The sequence below is a fragment of the Ipomoea triloba genome, chromosome 1 (genome assembly GCF_003576645.1).
Source record: "Ipomoea triloba cultivar NCNSP0323 chromosome 1, ASM357664v1".
In the NCBI taxonomy this organism is placed as follows: Eukaryota; Viridiplantae; Streptophyta; class Magnoliopsida; order Solanales; family Convolvulaceae; genus Ipomoea; species Ipomoea triloba.
Window position 1 is genome coordinate 31,742,303 of NC_044916.1, and position 12,780 is coordinate 31,755,082.

Here is a 12,780-nt window from a genome sequence, read left to right on the forward strand (position 1 = left end):
TTTTTTTTCCCCCCCCCCCCCCCCCCCTCTCTCTCTGCATACTATATAATGTATACAACCATCAGGAATATCATCTGGGAGTCTTTACTGAGCACTAGAAGATCTTGCAAGCCATGATGTCAAATTGGATTTTTTTTAAAAATGATTACTTCTAATCTTCTATTTCTTCTACTACTTGCATAACTTGTGATAAATATACTATTTCTTCCCCTTCCTCTCTTTGTTCCCTCTGCCGCAAGTGGACAGCCATTCAATGGGATTTTTTTAATGCTTGCTTCTATTTCTCCTAATAATTTCATGACTTATTAGAAGTACATTAGTTTTTTTCCTTTCTATTTCCCTTCATCTGTTGACAGTCACTCACTAGGTTTCTCATTTCTGTACCTTGGCAGGAAAATATAAGACGATGTGTATGCATAATCTATGATCCTTCAAGATCTAACCAAGGTATTCTGGCTTTGAAGGCCTTGAAGCTGTCCGATTCTTTCATGGATCTTTACCGGAATAATAATTTTACTGGAGAGAAGTATGCCAACTCATTCTTTGTTCTTTTTCTTCCAGTGTTCTAGGCTCTTCAGGCTAAATGGAAGTGACATATTTCATTCTACATTCATGGTTTTCACTTGTAGGTTGAGGGAGAAGAATCTTTCATTTGTTGATATCTTTGAGGAGATACCTGTATGCTTCTGATTCTTTGTTTCCTTCATCATTAAAATCATGCTTATTTTTTCCTTCCATATAGAAATATAGTTATTAGTAAGATACTTATTCTGTATTCGTCATTAATCAATTTGTACAGGGCCTGTTGCCTGTACTGCTTTTGTGCAACTTCTAATGATAGTTATAATCCTTTTCTTATTCACCTCAAGTTCTTAGAGATTCACAATCATAACCTATCATGATTTCTATGGCATGCTTGCAATTCAACAGATAAAAGTTTCAAATTCTGCTCTTATCAGTGCCTTTATGACCGAATTGGAGCCTGATACACCTGTAACCCAGGTAAACAAATTTCTGTTTGGCAGACTTCTCATTGACTTAAATCTAATTATTGACAGGTTGTAACTTGAAGGTTTTTTATTTTTTTCCCAGTGTGATTTTGATCGGCTACAGCTATCAACAAATCCTTATTTGGAGAGGAATGTGGAATTTTTAATTGAGTGTATGGATGACTTGTCAATGGACCAGCAGAAGGTTTGTCACCTTTCTTCCATGGATCATTGTTAAAGTTTCATGTATGATTGATCTCAACACAGTGACACTTATCATGAAAATACTGGTTTTCAATTTGCAGTTCCAATTCTACTACCGTAACCTTTCTCGTCAACAAGCTCAGCAGCAAGCTTGGCTTCAAAAGAGGAGGTAAGAAACTTACCTTTTTGGTTTGACTCGTAAAACATTTGTGCCTTATTTAGTTCCATTAGTTGTTTGGTGTGGACTGGTAATCTTCATAGATGGAATTTGGTAAGCAATCAAAATATAACCTTAATCAAATCACAAAGAAAGTACATGATAGTTTCAGGTTGGCTGGAAAAGTGACCAGAAGTTGCAACATTTTACAAATTATAAGAAGTGTTGAAAGTTTTATGCTGTATCAAAAGTGTAGGTTGTCGAGTATAAAATATAAATCAGTAAATGCACATTATTGGGTGAAAATATAATAAATTCCTCTGGGAGACTTTTCCCAAGCTTTACCTGAGGCTTGCTGGGTAGTTTTCACTGCTCAGAAATTAAAATTCTAAATAGTACTCTGCTGCATCACTTTGGCACTTTTGATCTTCACATTAGGAATTCTTCATTCACCATTTAGGGTGGCTCTACACATTTATTTGGCTTACTCTTTTACAGGGCTGAGAACATGGCACGGAAAGCTGCAGGTGAAGAGCCACTTCCGGAGGAGGATCCCTCTAATCCCATCTTTAAGCCAATTCCTGAGCCTTCACGATTGGATAGCTTTCTCATTACAAATCAAATTGCCAACTACTGCAATCAGATAAACGGGTATAATTCCCCACCCTTAAAAGCATGCTACTAGTAAGATTCCCCTTATGCAATCCCAGGGGAACAGATTATAAACTAATTCAGAATTGGTAGTAGCAGTATACAGTAGATAACTAACCTTGTATTCCTTACACTTTTGCTTCTTTGTCATTAATCAAGAACAAGCTTGAACATAATTGTTATATGATTGCAGTGTTGCGGGACAGAGCTTCAACAGACTATATTTGATGAAGGCACTACAAGAGAATTGACAAAGTTTAAAGGAAGGCTTCATTGGCATTTTCTACCCATTTTCTTTCATTTGAAGCTCACTTTCTAGATCTGGAAATGAACTTTGTGCCGTACAAGCAAAATTTCTTTTAATTATTAATCATTTTTATTTCGGTCTCTGAGAGTTTTGATCAAACCTTGTGTACGGACCTGGCCTGCGGCACCATCACTTTATCCTATTCGTGTTTGATTTTATTTGTTAGTGTTTTGCCATCCCTTGTCTATGAGTTGAGTGGCCTATCCTATACTCCAACCAGTCGGAAGCCTGTTTAGGGGAGCGATCAATTGCTAGTTGAAGTAAGACTCTTATTTAATATGGCAACAAAACTAATTAAATGTTGAATTGACATGAAATAGTTAAGTTTAAATATGAATACAATTAAAAATAGCGTTAGTTTCTTTCAAACTTATGAATTTTCGTGTTATGTACCCACCTTATAACCCATAAGGAACTGCTTTGTGTGTATTTTTTGTTTTTATTTTTGAAATAAACAACGTTTTATATTATAGGGAAGAAACTTTGAATACAATAAGAAATTGTGGACATCCAGATAGGCGAAACAATATGTAAATTTGTCACCCTAGTTAGAGTATGGGCTGATCTATTAATAAATTGAAAGGGCACTGTCTCAAAGTGTCAGACGATATCACCCCACAGTAATACAACATGTCACCACCCTTCATCGTTAATCTAAGAAAGTGCTTCTTTAACCGCAAGAGTTTCTGCCATATGTGGATCATTGAGGCAACGGAGAGGCCCCCTCTTTGTAGCTATGAATTCCTTACTGGCAGTAAACAATACAACCATCTCCCCTCTCCCCTCTCCAGAAACACAGCCGCGTCAACTTGACAGATGACATGTGAAACCGGACTTCATTTAAATGACTTTGAGAAACGAGGGAGTCCCAATCATGAAGCAAACTAGACGCCATATATATTGAATCAGGAAGTGCTTTGTTAGTCTTTGAGATACTTTTCAAAACAAATAAGATCAAGTGTATCTTAATTAGTTGTAAATCAACATAATAAATACGTTGGTCAATTGAGAGACAGTAATCAATGTGGCTCTTTTGAAAAAGCTGAATTAGCATAATATTTACAAAGCTTTATTTACAGAGTACAAAAATGAGGACTATATTTTTTGATAAGTCTGCTATTGACACGGATCAAGAACCACCTTTGTGGGGTTTAATACCTATTCCTTCTATCTGACTTTGACAGCCAAATGTATTGCATTGCTGTAACAGTTCTTTGCAAAATTCCTTTTTATGTTTCCCTATGCCAAATCAGTAGACAATGTTTTGTAGTAAAGATATTAACAAAAATAAGAATAGAGCTGTCTTCAAACCTAGACCACAACCACATGATATAGAATGAGCACCAACTAAATGTACAGACCCGGTTATCTCATCCTTCAATTCAATGCTTGATGAGCCTGAAAACAAAGATGTTATAATGAGAGTTCATTTAGAAAAGCTACAGAGAAGGGAGTGGGAAGGTCAATGCAATGCAATATTTCATTTCATTTTAGGTTTTCAACAATGAAACTAATAGCAAAAATAATGTCCCCAATAAGGTTTGTTATGTCAACTAGAAAAAATTGCTTTCATATAACAGATGAACACATGTATTTGTAGCTATGTAGAGAGAAGGCTTTTACGAGGTAGCAAGAACAGTGATTTCTGTCAGATTGAAAACATCACTTGAAATCAAGCAGGATTGACAGGAAAAGAAATGGAGAAATATAGACCATGTACTAGGAAACTATATGATCTAATCAAAACAAAGACAAAGTAATGTATTGAATAGCAAATATCTTACAGTTATATTCTGTCCATCCAATGGCCTGACTTTCAAGATCATAGAGGACTAGCTTATTTGAAAGTACCAAGTCTGCAAGCATAAGAAGACATTTTGCTAAATAATTTTGGTCCCGTGGTGCTCAGATATTCAGGCAGTGTCAACAAAAATGACTAAATGAGGTGATAAATCTCCATAATATCAGGTGTATGAATTAGTAACCAATTAACCATGCTCAAAGCAAATTCCACGGAACACTATGAGAGCATATACTTAGCTCCTAAAAAATTATATGGGCTACTTTGACATATTTCAAGGTGTTGACAGAACCAAGGAAAAAAAGAGAACACATCTTGAAGATATAACTAACAACAAAAGTAGTAGTAGGAAAAGGAAGGGGGAACAATTTTACGAATTTCAATTGAAGGTGCACCTAAGAGGCTAAGATTTGTGAATATAGAGTGAGCCTGCGGGCATTCCAATGGTCACTGCGAGATGGAGGCTACAGGATTTTACTTTGAAGCAGTAACTGGTGATTTTTGCACTGTGGAGCTCACAGAGAGGTGATTGGTTTAGGTCAATCATGAATGGTGGTAGAGCTGGAGTACTTGAGCATGAACTTAGTAGTGATGAAGCTTGGCATTTGAGGAGCCATGCATTTAAGTTACCCTATAAATAACTAGAGAAGGAATGTTTCATTGTTTCATCATGCATTTTTGTCACTTGTGGGTCAGAGAAGAAGATAGGAGGCTAAATGTAGAAGAAGAAGGATCAAAACTCATTGAAAGTTGGACCATAATAGGGCAATGTTAAGTTCATCCTTAAACAGCACTCTTGGGGCTTCAGCTTTCAGTCATAATGGCAGATTAGGTAAAATAGGCTTTATGTTTTTATAATGGTGTAGTTCTTGAAACAAAAATGTTAACTTTACATAGTCCATCCCTCGCCAAGTCCAACGGACTTTCTCAACTAGTAATCCTGGACCATCAAAGGAAATGAATTGGATGGCCCTAGTGAAACTTTATAAAGATTAATTTTTTTTCAGACTTCAAAGTTATGCCCATACATACAAAGGTCATCATCTTTTAGGATCAATCTTTTTAGCTCCTTATTTTTGGGCAAGGAAAGTATCCTTTAAGTTAGAGGTCACTCCAAGATCATCCCTTTCAAGGGAGTAAAGAAACTGAAGTACAAGTAGTGGAAATGATATCTGAAGAGCTTATTCTAGATTGGGGTATACAAACTCAAGACGCAATGTGTCCACCACCCTTTAGCTTTTTCAATAAGCTATTGACATCCTAGGGATATCAGAAAAACACTACAAAGCCCAGCTGCCAAAACAAAGGTGAAGTGGCAAAAAACCTGCCATCTAGCAATGGTAATCAAATAAATCTACTTAGAGAATAGAGATAGAAATTAGTAAAGAACAAAAACAATTTGCCTTGAGAACAAGCATACCTCCCAGAAGTGTGATGTTCCTTCTATCCCGAGATTGTGCCCCACTGTTTTGCCATCCGATGCAAAATAAATCTTCCTGTAAATGGATAACACAAATTTGAGAAAGGGGTGTGGAATAATGGGTGCTGTACATGCAACTGATATAACAAAGAACAAAAACATTTAGGTAGAGAACATATAAAAGAGTAAATGCTAATCATTTTATGTTGAAAATTACATATGAATAAGTCTTAATGAATCAATATATGTACTATATAGTGCATGCCGGTGAATCATAGAAAAGCCCTTCCAAAATGATAGATTCCATAGATGATTCTTAGAGTGGGAAACATACAAACAGATTCAATTGGGAAGCAATCCATACACCAGATAGTAAGAATTATGTTTAAAATTACATATAAACAGAGTATAATTTAGTAAACAATATGTGTAACAAACATTTGTTGAATATTAGGAAATTCCTATAGGAGTGGGCTTAATTTCCTATTCCTATTAGAATTGATTTGGTATATAGTTTAGTATATATAGAAGTATAGAGTACACAGGGAGATACAATCTATTGTAATCTTTCATTATAATATATTCTTTCTATTCTCGTTTTCTTTGGTTTCTCACATAGTTTGCTTCCGCCTAACTGGCAGGTGGTTGTTATTCTCCACCCGTCAGGCCTTTCAATCCCTCAATTTCAACAACATTGAATAAATGATACAATTGCACAGATAGATATTTACAGCGGGAAACTTATTCAAGAATGAAAAGTTACTTACATATGGGAATAGGTATTCTTGAGGGAGAACTTTTAAAGTGAGTGAATTTTGAAAATATAAAGTTACTGCAGGAAATCCATCATTAACACTGCAATATATAGAGGCGAAGTTAATCGCAATTGATCATGTGTTTGAAAAACTTTAAATAACAACAGCAAACATTCCACTCAGAAACAAAATACTGAAGAAAACATGTGTTTGCAAAAAGTTAAAATGTCTGCCAAGCTATTCACATAGGTCGATTAAAAAAAATCTTTAAAACCTTAAGACATTTTAACTGCAAGAAAAAGATATTAAAACCCCTTAAAATTTAACTAAAGACAAATCTTAGTACTAAAGAACACTCTTTTTCAACTGTCTTTACCAAAATAACTAAGATCTACAACAGAAAACTCTAACTATGAGTACACTAAATGGTTCACATAACTATCAACTTTAGACTAAAACCTAAATCAAGAACCTTTAAAGATTCTTCCACCAATGAAACAAATTATGAGTGCAAAATTGTTTAGATAATGAAAAGAAACAAATAATTTAATCAAGTAAATGAGACTTGTTATGAATCTCTTTCTAAAACATTACTCCGTGAAAAGTGAAAATCTATCTAAAAGGAAGAATACTAACCATATCTAAACCAAGAATATTTATTGTACTTTCATCTATAAAGCAGAAGTGTAAAACTGTTAGAAAATGCAAAATTGTTGAAATGATTCAGCCATGAACTTATATTTGAGGAAAGAACTTCTGAACAATAATCATCAAATCTTGCAGAATAAACAACTAAAATTCCCATCAAGTTGGCATTGCTAAAGAATTATAAATATAATAATAACAGAAATAGAAGCTTTCAAGATTAAACCGCCTCACATAATTCATGGACAGATAATATGAAAGGGTGAATTTAATACAAAGTATACCTATCAGAGTACTCAAAGCATGTATATTCATCATTAACAGTACGTAATTTCAAATCAGGCTGCCAGGAGAGTATCTACAAAAGATTAATAATGAAAAGGTTTTAAGATTCATTCAATTCCTTCTAGCCTTGATATGAGGTAAGCACTTATATAGAAATTATTGACAAACCTTTTTCACTAGTTGGTCATAGATTACTTCTGGAAGATAAGCCAAAGTCGTACCACTATCAATTATTGCTCCCTGACTGTCCCCATGCATATATACATATGATGAGAGGTTTAGAAATTCACGGCCAATCCCAATAGCTGTCATGTTGACATTATAATGTGACCTAAAATTTTCAGAAAGAAGGTGGAACTTCATAAAACAAAATTTTCAGTAGAAAAAGTAGCAACTGAACAATGAGGACAGACTAACAGAAAGGCAAGCTTACATAAGTATAATAACAATTTTTAAGCTCACACACTAAAGACACTCTATAGTCCATGTCTACTCATTTCTCATCAGATGTTGATAGTTGAACAGTAAAAGGAATGACATGGAAGAGCATTATATTTCTAATTATATTACTGGATATGCTATACTATGTTACAAATCAAATTTCATGGAGAATGTTATGCAACTTAACAGAAAATAGAATTTAACCTAGATAAGCCTACTGTTAGGGGGGAAAAGATACAATTGACATACTGGTTTGGTATCAAGGGTGTCATGTTTACTTTTGGTTGAACAACGTGCCCAATGGCAAAAATGCCTCCACCATTAACGCCATCTAGGCAATGTGCAAACATTTTTTTCACTCTACCAGATGAAGCCAACTGAGAAATCATGGATGAATTAGATTTCCCAAATCCAATCACCCCATCAAGTGCATCATCTGAGGAGCTCAGATCATCAGATTGTGTAGCACCACACCTGCCATAAAATAGAGAAATGGCACATTAGCAAATGACTAAGCCCAAATTAGAATATAGTCATATACATTAATTTAAAATTTAAGAAATATTGAAAACCAAAAATCCAAAGGTGATGTTTCAAGGGATTCAAGAAGTACAGGGTAATAGGAAAAAATTATAACTAAAATTAAAAAAGATAAAGAGAAAAATCACATTTCATGGTTAAAGAAAAGATTGGCTCTGTAGGCAATTTGAATCATCTTGAAACTCAAATGGTGCTCAAATGGTGCAATAAAATGCCTTCAAACATAACACAAACTCCAAGGAGAGAGCAAATACACAACTAGATTTTGTAGGGCTATACCCCATCACTCCTTCACAGGTAAACTCAATGGCACCTTATGGGTTCCCAGGAAGTTGATGCTGGCAGAAATGTAATGAGAAAAAGCTCTTAGATGAAAATTATATGTCTATTAAAAATAAAAGTACATAAAGCACCAATGTGGTGCAGATGAGCAGATGCAATATGTACAAAGCATCCCCATGCCTATTAAAAATAACAGTGAGCACAGTGAAAGATCCCCTCTACTCCATCTGCACACTTTTCTCTCCAAAAAGACTAGATTATATGAATTCCACTCCCTGAGGGCTGGTTGGGCTTGCATCTTCCAAGAATGTAATATTTCACTCCTTCAAAAGGGACAATATAATGCGATGGGGAAGAGAATTCTAAATCTTCATTTTTGGGCTTGTAAATTTTCACAAAGATTCACATTAGCAAGTTCTGCCACAATCATGGCAAGGATCCAGTGAATACCCAAAAGGAAGAAGAGAACACATCAAATATCACAGGAAAAATTGCTATGGTGGAACAAATGCTCAGATAATTCTTCTTCTCCGTGACAAATATAGCTTCCTTTCACTAGCCCCTTCATGTCTTCTTTAAGTTGCCTCGGGTGAGAAAGGGACAAAAGGTTAATGGTCTTTGGGCAATGGTTAATTTACTTCAGTATAGAATACTCCTAATAAGAACTTAACAATTATATCCAACAGAATTACTTTATTATAAACAAAACCAAGTGTATAACTCACCCAAAAATAACACTTCCATTTGATGATTTAGTCTGAAGATCACCCGAGACTTGATCATACTGTACAACATCCCTTACAAAGTAGCCCATGCTATAACTTCCATCTCCGTAAAGTTCAGTGTAATAACAAGATGTATTACCATAGCAACTCGGCATTGAACCACTAGTGATGTCCTTACAGAATTTCTGATTGCATAAAACTAATTCCCCAGTAACAGAATCCTTTGGATTATAGAAGCTCAGTTCCAGCTGTTAAAAGAGAACATGTAAGAAGACATCTGTTATGATTAAAAGGGGACAATCAATCAAAAAATACTAAAGCCTATCCCATGCCTAAACGACACAGAGACTCTGAACCATTTTGATAAGGGAAAAAGACCTACCCCATGGTAACCTCTTCTGGGGCACTCTGAGCATCCAATACAATTAACCCACATTATGTCACTTCCTGTATCTACTTGCACATAATAATCCAATGGTGGTGTTCCAATTCCAATCTTGGCATAGTAAAGCCTACAAAATCGATTCCATAGAAAAAATAAGTCCACACAGAAGCCCTAATGGCCATCTCTGTCTATTCTATAAGCATCAAATCAAGTGATATCATGCATTCAAACAATAAAAAGCGAATGAGATGAAGGAGCTGTACAATTACCTGGAGGTTGAAAAATTTCCCAATCAAAGCATTTTAAATTAAGATTTATAATTTGAACCCAAAAAACGAAATGAATCTAAGCAGTACGAAGAAATTTGTACAAGATATATAATACTCAATAATATTTACTGAACTACAAGAACTATGTATTAATAATAACCTTGCATTCAAAGTATCATGTCAGCCTTTCATTACTTAAGATGGTCTTGAGGCCTTATATACTAAAGAGATGCTAGGAAAACAACCATGTCCTTGACACAATTGGAGCACAGAATACCTTCCTAGAGAATTTGATTCTAACACTGATGCAGCATGATGTAGTAGTAGTAGTAGTACCATATAAAATTTATGCATGTCTAATGGTCCATGTAAACTTCTTTATACAATACAAGATATTCAAATTTTATATGCACATACACACAATCACTTGCAATGGAAAGATCATAAGCAGATAAACTCCCATCATAACTCCACTGAACAATGCTCTGCCTAATGGATGAAAAATGGGAATGTTTCGTCACAGGAAGAACATGGTAATTTGATACTGGCTCTCTCTTTATTGATGCTGAAGCTGATGGCAAAATAAAGCCTAGAAGCATTACAGTGTGCTCCTGCTCCAAGTTTTTGACCAAGATAGATTAGGTCAACCTCCCAAATTGTGTATACGCGAGGAGACGCAGTGCAGAACAAACATATATGCATGTCAACATGCCCGCTTTACGTCTATGGAGTAAATAGTGTAATTGGTTCAGAAATCAGTACAACAACTCTAGCACAAACAACAGCAGTACAGCACCAAACATACACACACACACACATATATATACATACCGGCGGAGAATTATAGAGAGGTTGAGATTAATAAGTACCCGACAGAATCGGGGCGGCCGGTGCCGCCGATGGGGAGGTCGACGCCGGCGAGAATTCGGAGATGGCGCATGTCGTCGTGGGCGCTTAGGGCAGTGAGAGTCCGCTCCGAACCCGAAAACTTGTAATTGACCCTGATCACCCCTTCTCCTCCCCCACTCACGCTTTGAACAATAAGTAGCAGCAGCAATACAAAGTAACCGGAGCTTCTTCCGCAGTGGAATTCAAACCCCGCCATCTCCGCGGTGTCTCAGCTCTGCTGCTGATTCAAATTTCGGAAAACGGGGTCTTCTCCCCCTCTGGATTTACTGCTCTATTTACTTTATGTTACCAGTAAATTTCCAACTTCTATAAATTACGGCTAATTTCTCCATCTTGTGTTGTGCGTTGTCACTTTCGCGTTGACCTTTGTTCCCAATTGGCTATCGGTCTTCTCCACCTTTTTTCTTCTTTTTTTTTTTTATCAGAAGATCATTTATATAATAAATAAGACTGGTAAAATATGAAGAAATTTATTTTAGAGGATAAACATATTTAGTATGTTTATACTTCTTTTTCCTCACGTTATACCTATTTATTAATTTAATCATTTATTCCGTGTCTAATTTTTTCTTTCTAACATTCGTTAACTTTCGGTACAGTAATTATATTTTACTAGTTCTTATATTTTTTATTTTAGTTTTCTTTTTAGTACTACTGACTCTCAAAAGTCCCTTCCACAGAATCTCGAACCTATCCCCTTTTACGTGGGTGTGTAAATCGGGTGCCACTAGACCACAAGGTAATTACCAAGTTAATTATCATATCAACTATGCAAGGATTGTCTATATACATTTCACCTATTATGTGAGATTAATGATAGAACCAAACCTCAAATTATACTATTGATTATAATCCACCATGTAATATGTACTTGTAATTTATATATTATGTACGCTCAAATAACATATTGTGTATTTGTAAATAAATTGAGTGTACATAATATAATAATTATATGTATATAATATAAATACTATATGTACATCATTTGTTAACATGTATATAATATGTTAACTACAACAAGTGCAATATTTGTTAACTAACGATAAATAATATCTTAATTGCATGTACATAATACATATATAATTCACGATGAACATGATGACATCGTATATGATAGAGACTATAGAACAACCCAATAATCTGAGTAGCAGGTCTAATGATTCGTTTTATAAGTGACTAACTCCATATCGATTGGCCATGCAATTACTTAGTTATCTCAACTTAGCTTACAAGAATTGGGCAACCCAATATATGCTCAACGATAGCGAGGAGATACGTTAACCATGTTGGTCTAAAAATATGAGCCATATCAACTTGTCATACGATGGACAAAGTAACACATGCGTGCTAAGCATGCTCGGTTAGTTGAAAAATCTCTCAATTACCTCAACATATTTTACGAGTGTCAATTTAACCAACTTACTCCATAGCACTTGGGACATAGGCTGTCATAGTTGTTTGAGAGTAATAACCACATAATCAACTAACTACGAGAGGCAACTAGATGACATGTTATGGTTCATCTGGTTGGATACAATAAATGAAAATGAAAGTTATACACATTGTTTTATTGAAAACTTTGTTTAATTTGACTATCCATACAATTACAAAACACATTACATAATTTAAATCATGTATCATTTCATTAATTCAATATTATCCCTCATCGTTTCATCGCATCCTCACTTCATCAACTTCCATACTGCATTGTAAACATTTTTTGTTATGATTATAGGATCAAACCAAACACATCCTAAATAACTCTCCATCACTCATTATTCGCGTAACACACAAACTCTAACCCCAATCCAGAATGCCACCATCAATAGAGTTTTGTTGTTATTTTTAATTGAAAATTTAGTTTTCACGGGATGCTTGACAAATGACTAATATATGATAGCGGGTAGCTTATTAATTTACATGATAGCTGATATGTGATTGATTTAGATGGTTTGACTAGCTAATAGTATGTATTAGATGATTGTAAAAAAAAGTTTATTTACTTTTAGCTGATT

General features: G+C 35.0%; 2 protein-coding genes across 3 annotated transcripts in view; one reads left to right on the forward strand and one right to left on the reverse strand.

Annotated features, from left to right (window-relative positions):
- LOC116018450 (eukaryotic translation initiation factor 3 subunit H-like) overlaps nucleotides 1-2,466 on the forward strand; it is a 5,163-nt gene extending 2,697 nt beyond the window's left edge. For both annotated transcript variants that reach the window (XM_031258622.1, XM_031258624.1), the window contains 7 exons: nucleotides 393-526; nucleotides 630-678; nucleotides 931-1,002; nucleotides 1,093-1,194; nucleotides 1,295-1,362; nucleotides 1,849-2,001; nucleotides 2,195-2,466. In XM_031258622.1, the coding sequence (XP_031114482.1) occupies nucleotides 393-526; nucleotides 630-678; nucleotides 931-1,002; nucleotides 1,093-1,194; nucleotides 1,295-1,362; nucleotides 1,849-2,001; nucleotides 2,195-2,252 (636 nt within the window). In that variant the 3' untranslated portion in view covers nucleotides 2,253-2,466. The remainder of the gene's footprint in view (nucleotides 1-392; nucleotides 527-629; nucleotides 679-930; nucleotides 1,003-1,092; nucleotides 1,195-1,294; nucleotides 1,363-1,848; nucleotides 2,002-2,194) is intronic.
- Nucleotides 2,467-3,313: 847 nt separating this feature from the next.
- On the reverse strand, nucleotides 3,314-11,044 carry LOC115996148 (aspartic proteinase-like protein 2). The gene is made up of 10 exons (XM_031235291.1): nucleotides 10,726-11,044; nucleotides 9,585-9,714; nucleotides 9,203-9,450; nucleotides 7,905-8,129; nucleotides 7,383-7,545; nucleotides 7,214-7,287; nucleotides 6,297-6,384; nucleotides 5,530-5,605; nucleotides 4,093-4,164; nucleotides 3,314-3,706 (listed from the first exon to the last, which is right to left on the reverse strand). The coding sequence occupies exons 1-10, from the start codon at nucleotides 10,959-10,961 to the stop codon at nucleotides 3,558-3,560; spliced, it is 1,461 nt and encodes a 486-aa protein (XP_031091151.1). The 5' UTR covers nucleotides 10,962-11,044; the 3' UTR covers nucleotides 3,314-3,557.
- Between the last annotated feature and the right edge of the window lie 1,736 nt (nucleotides 11,045-12,780).

Excerpts from the sequence above, each read along its gene's own strand:
- LOC115996148 (XM_031235291.1), bottom strand. The coding sequence starts at position 10,961 with ATGGCGGGGTTTGAATTCCACTGCGGAAGAAGCTCCGGTTACTTTGTA. Across the intron at positions 7,288-7,382 it reads ATGACCAACTAGTGAAAAAG|ATACTCTCCTGGCAGCCTGA; the intron begins GTTTGTCAATAA and ends AATCTTTTGTAG. Across the intron at positions 5,606-6,296 it reads AAGAATACCTATTCCCATAT|GAAGATTTATTTTGCATCGG; the intron begins GTAAGTAACTTT and ends ATCCATTTACAG.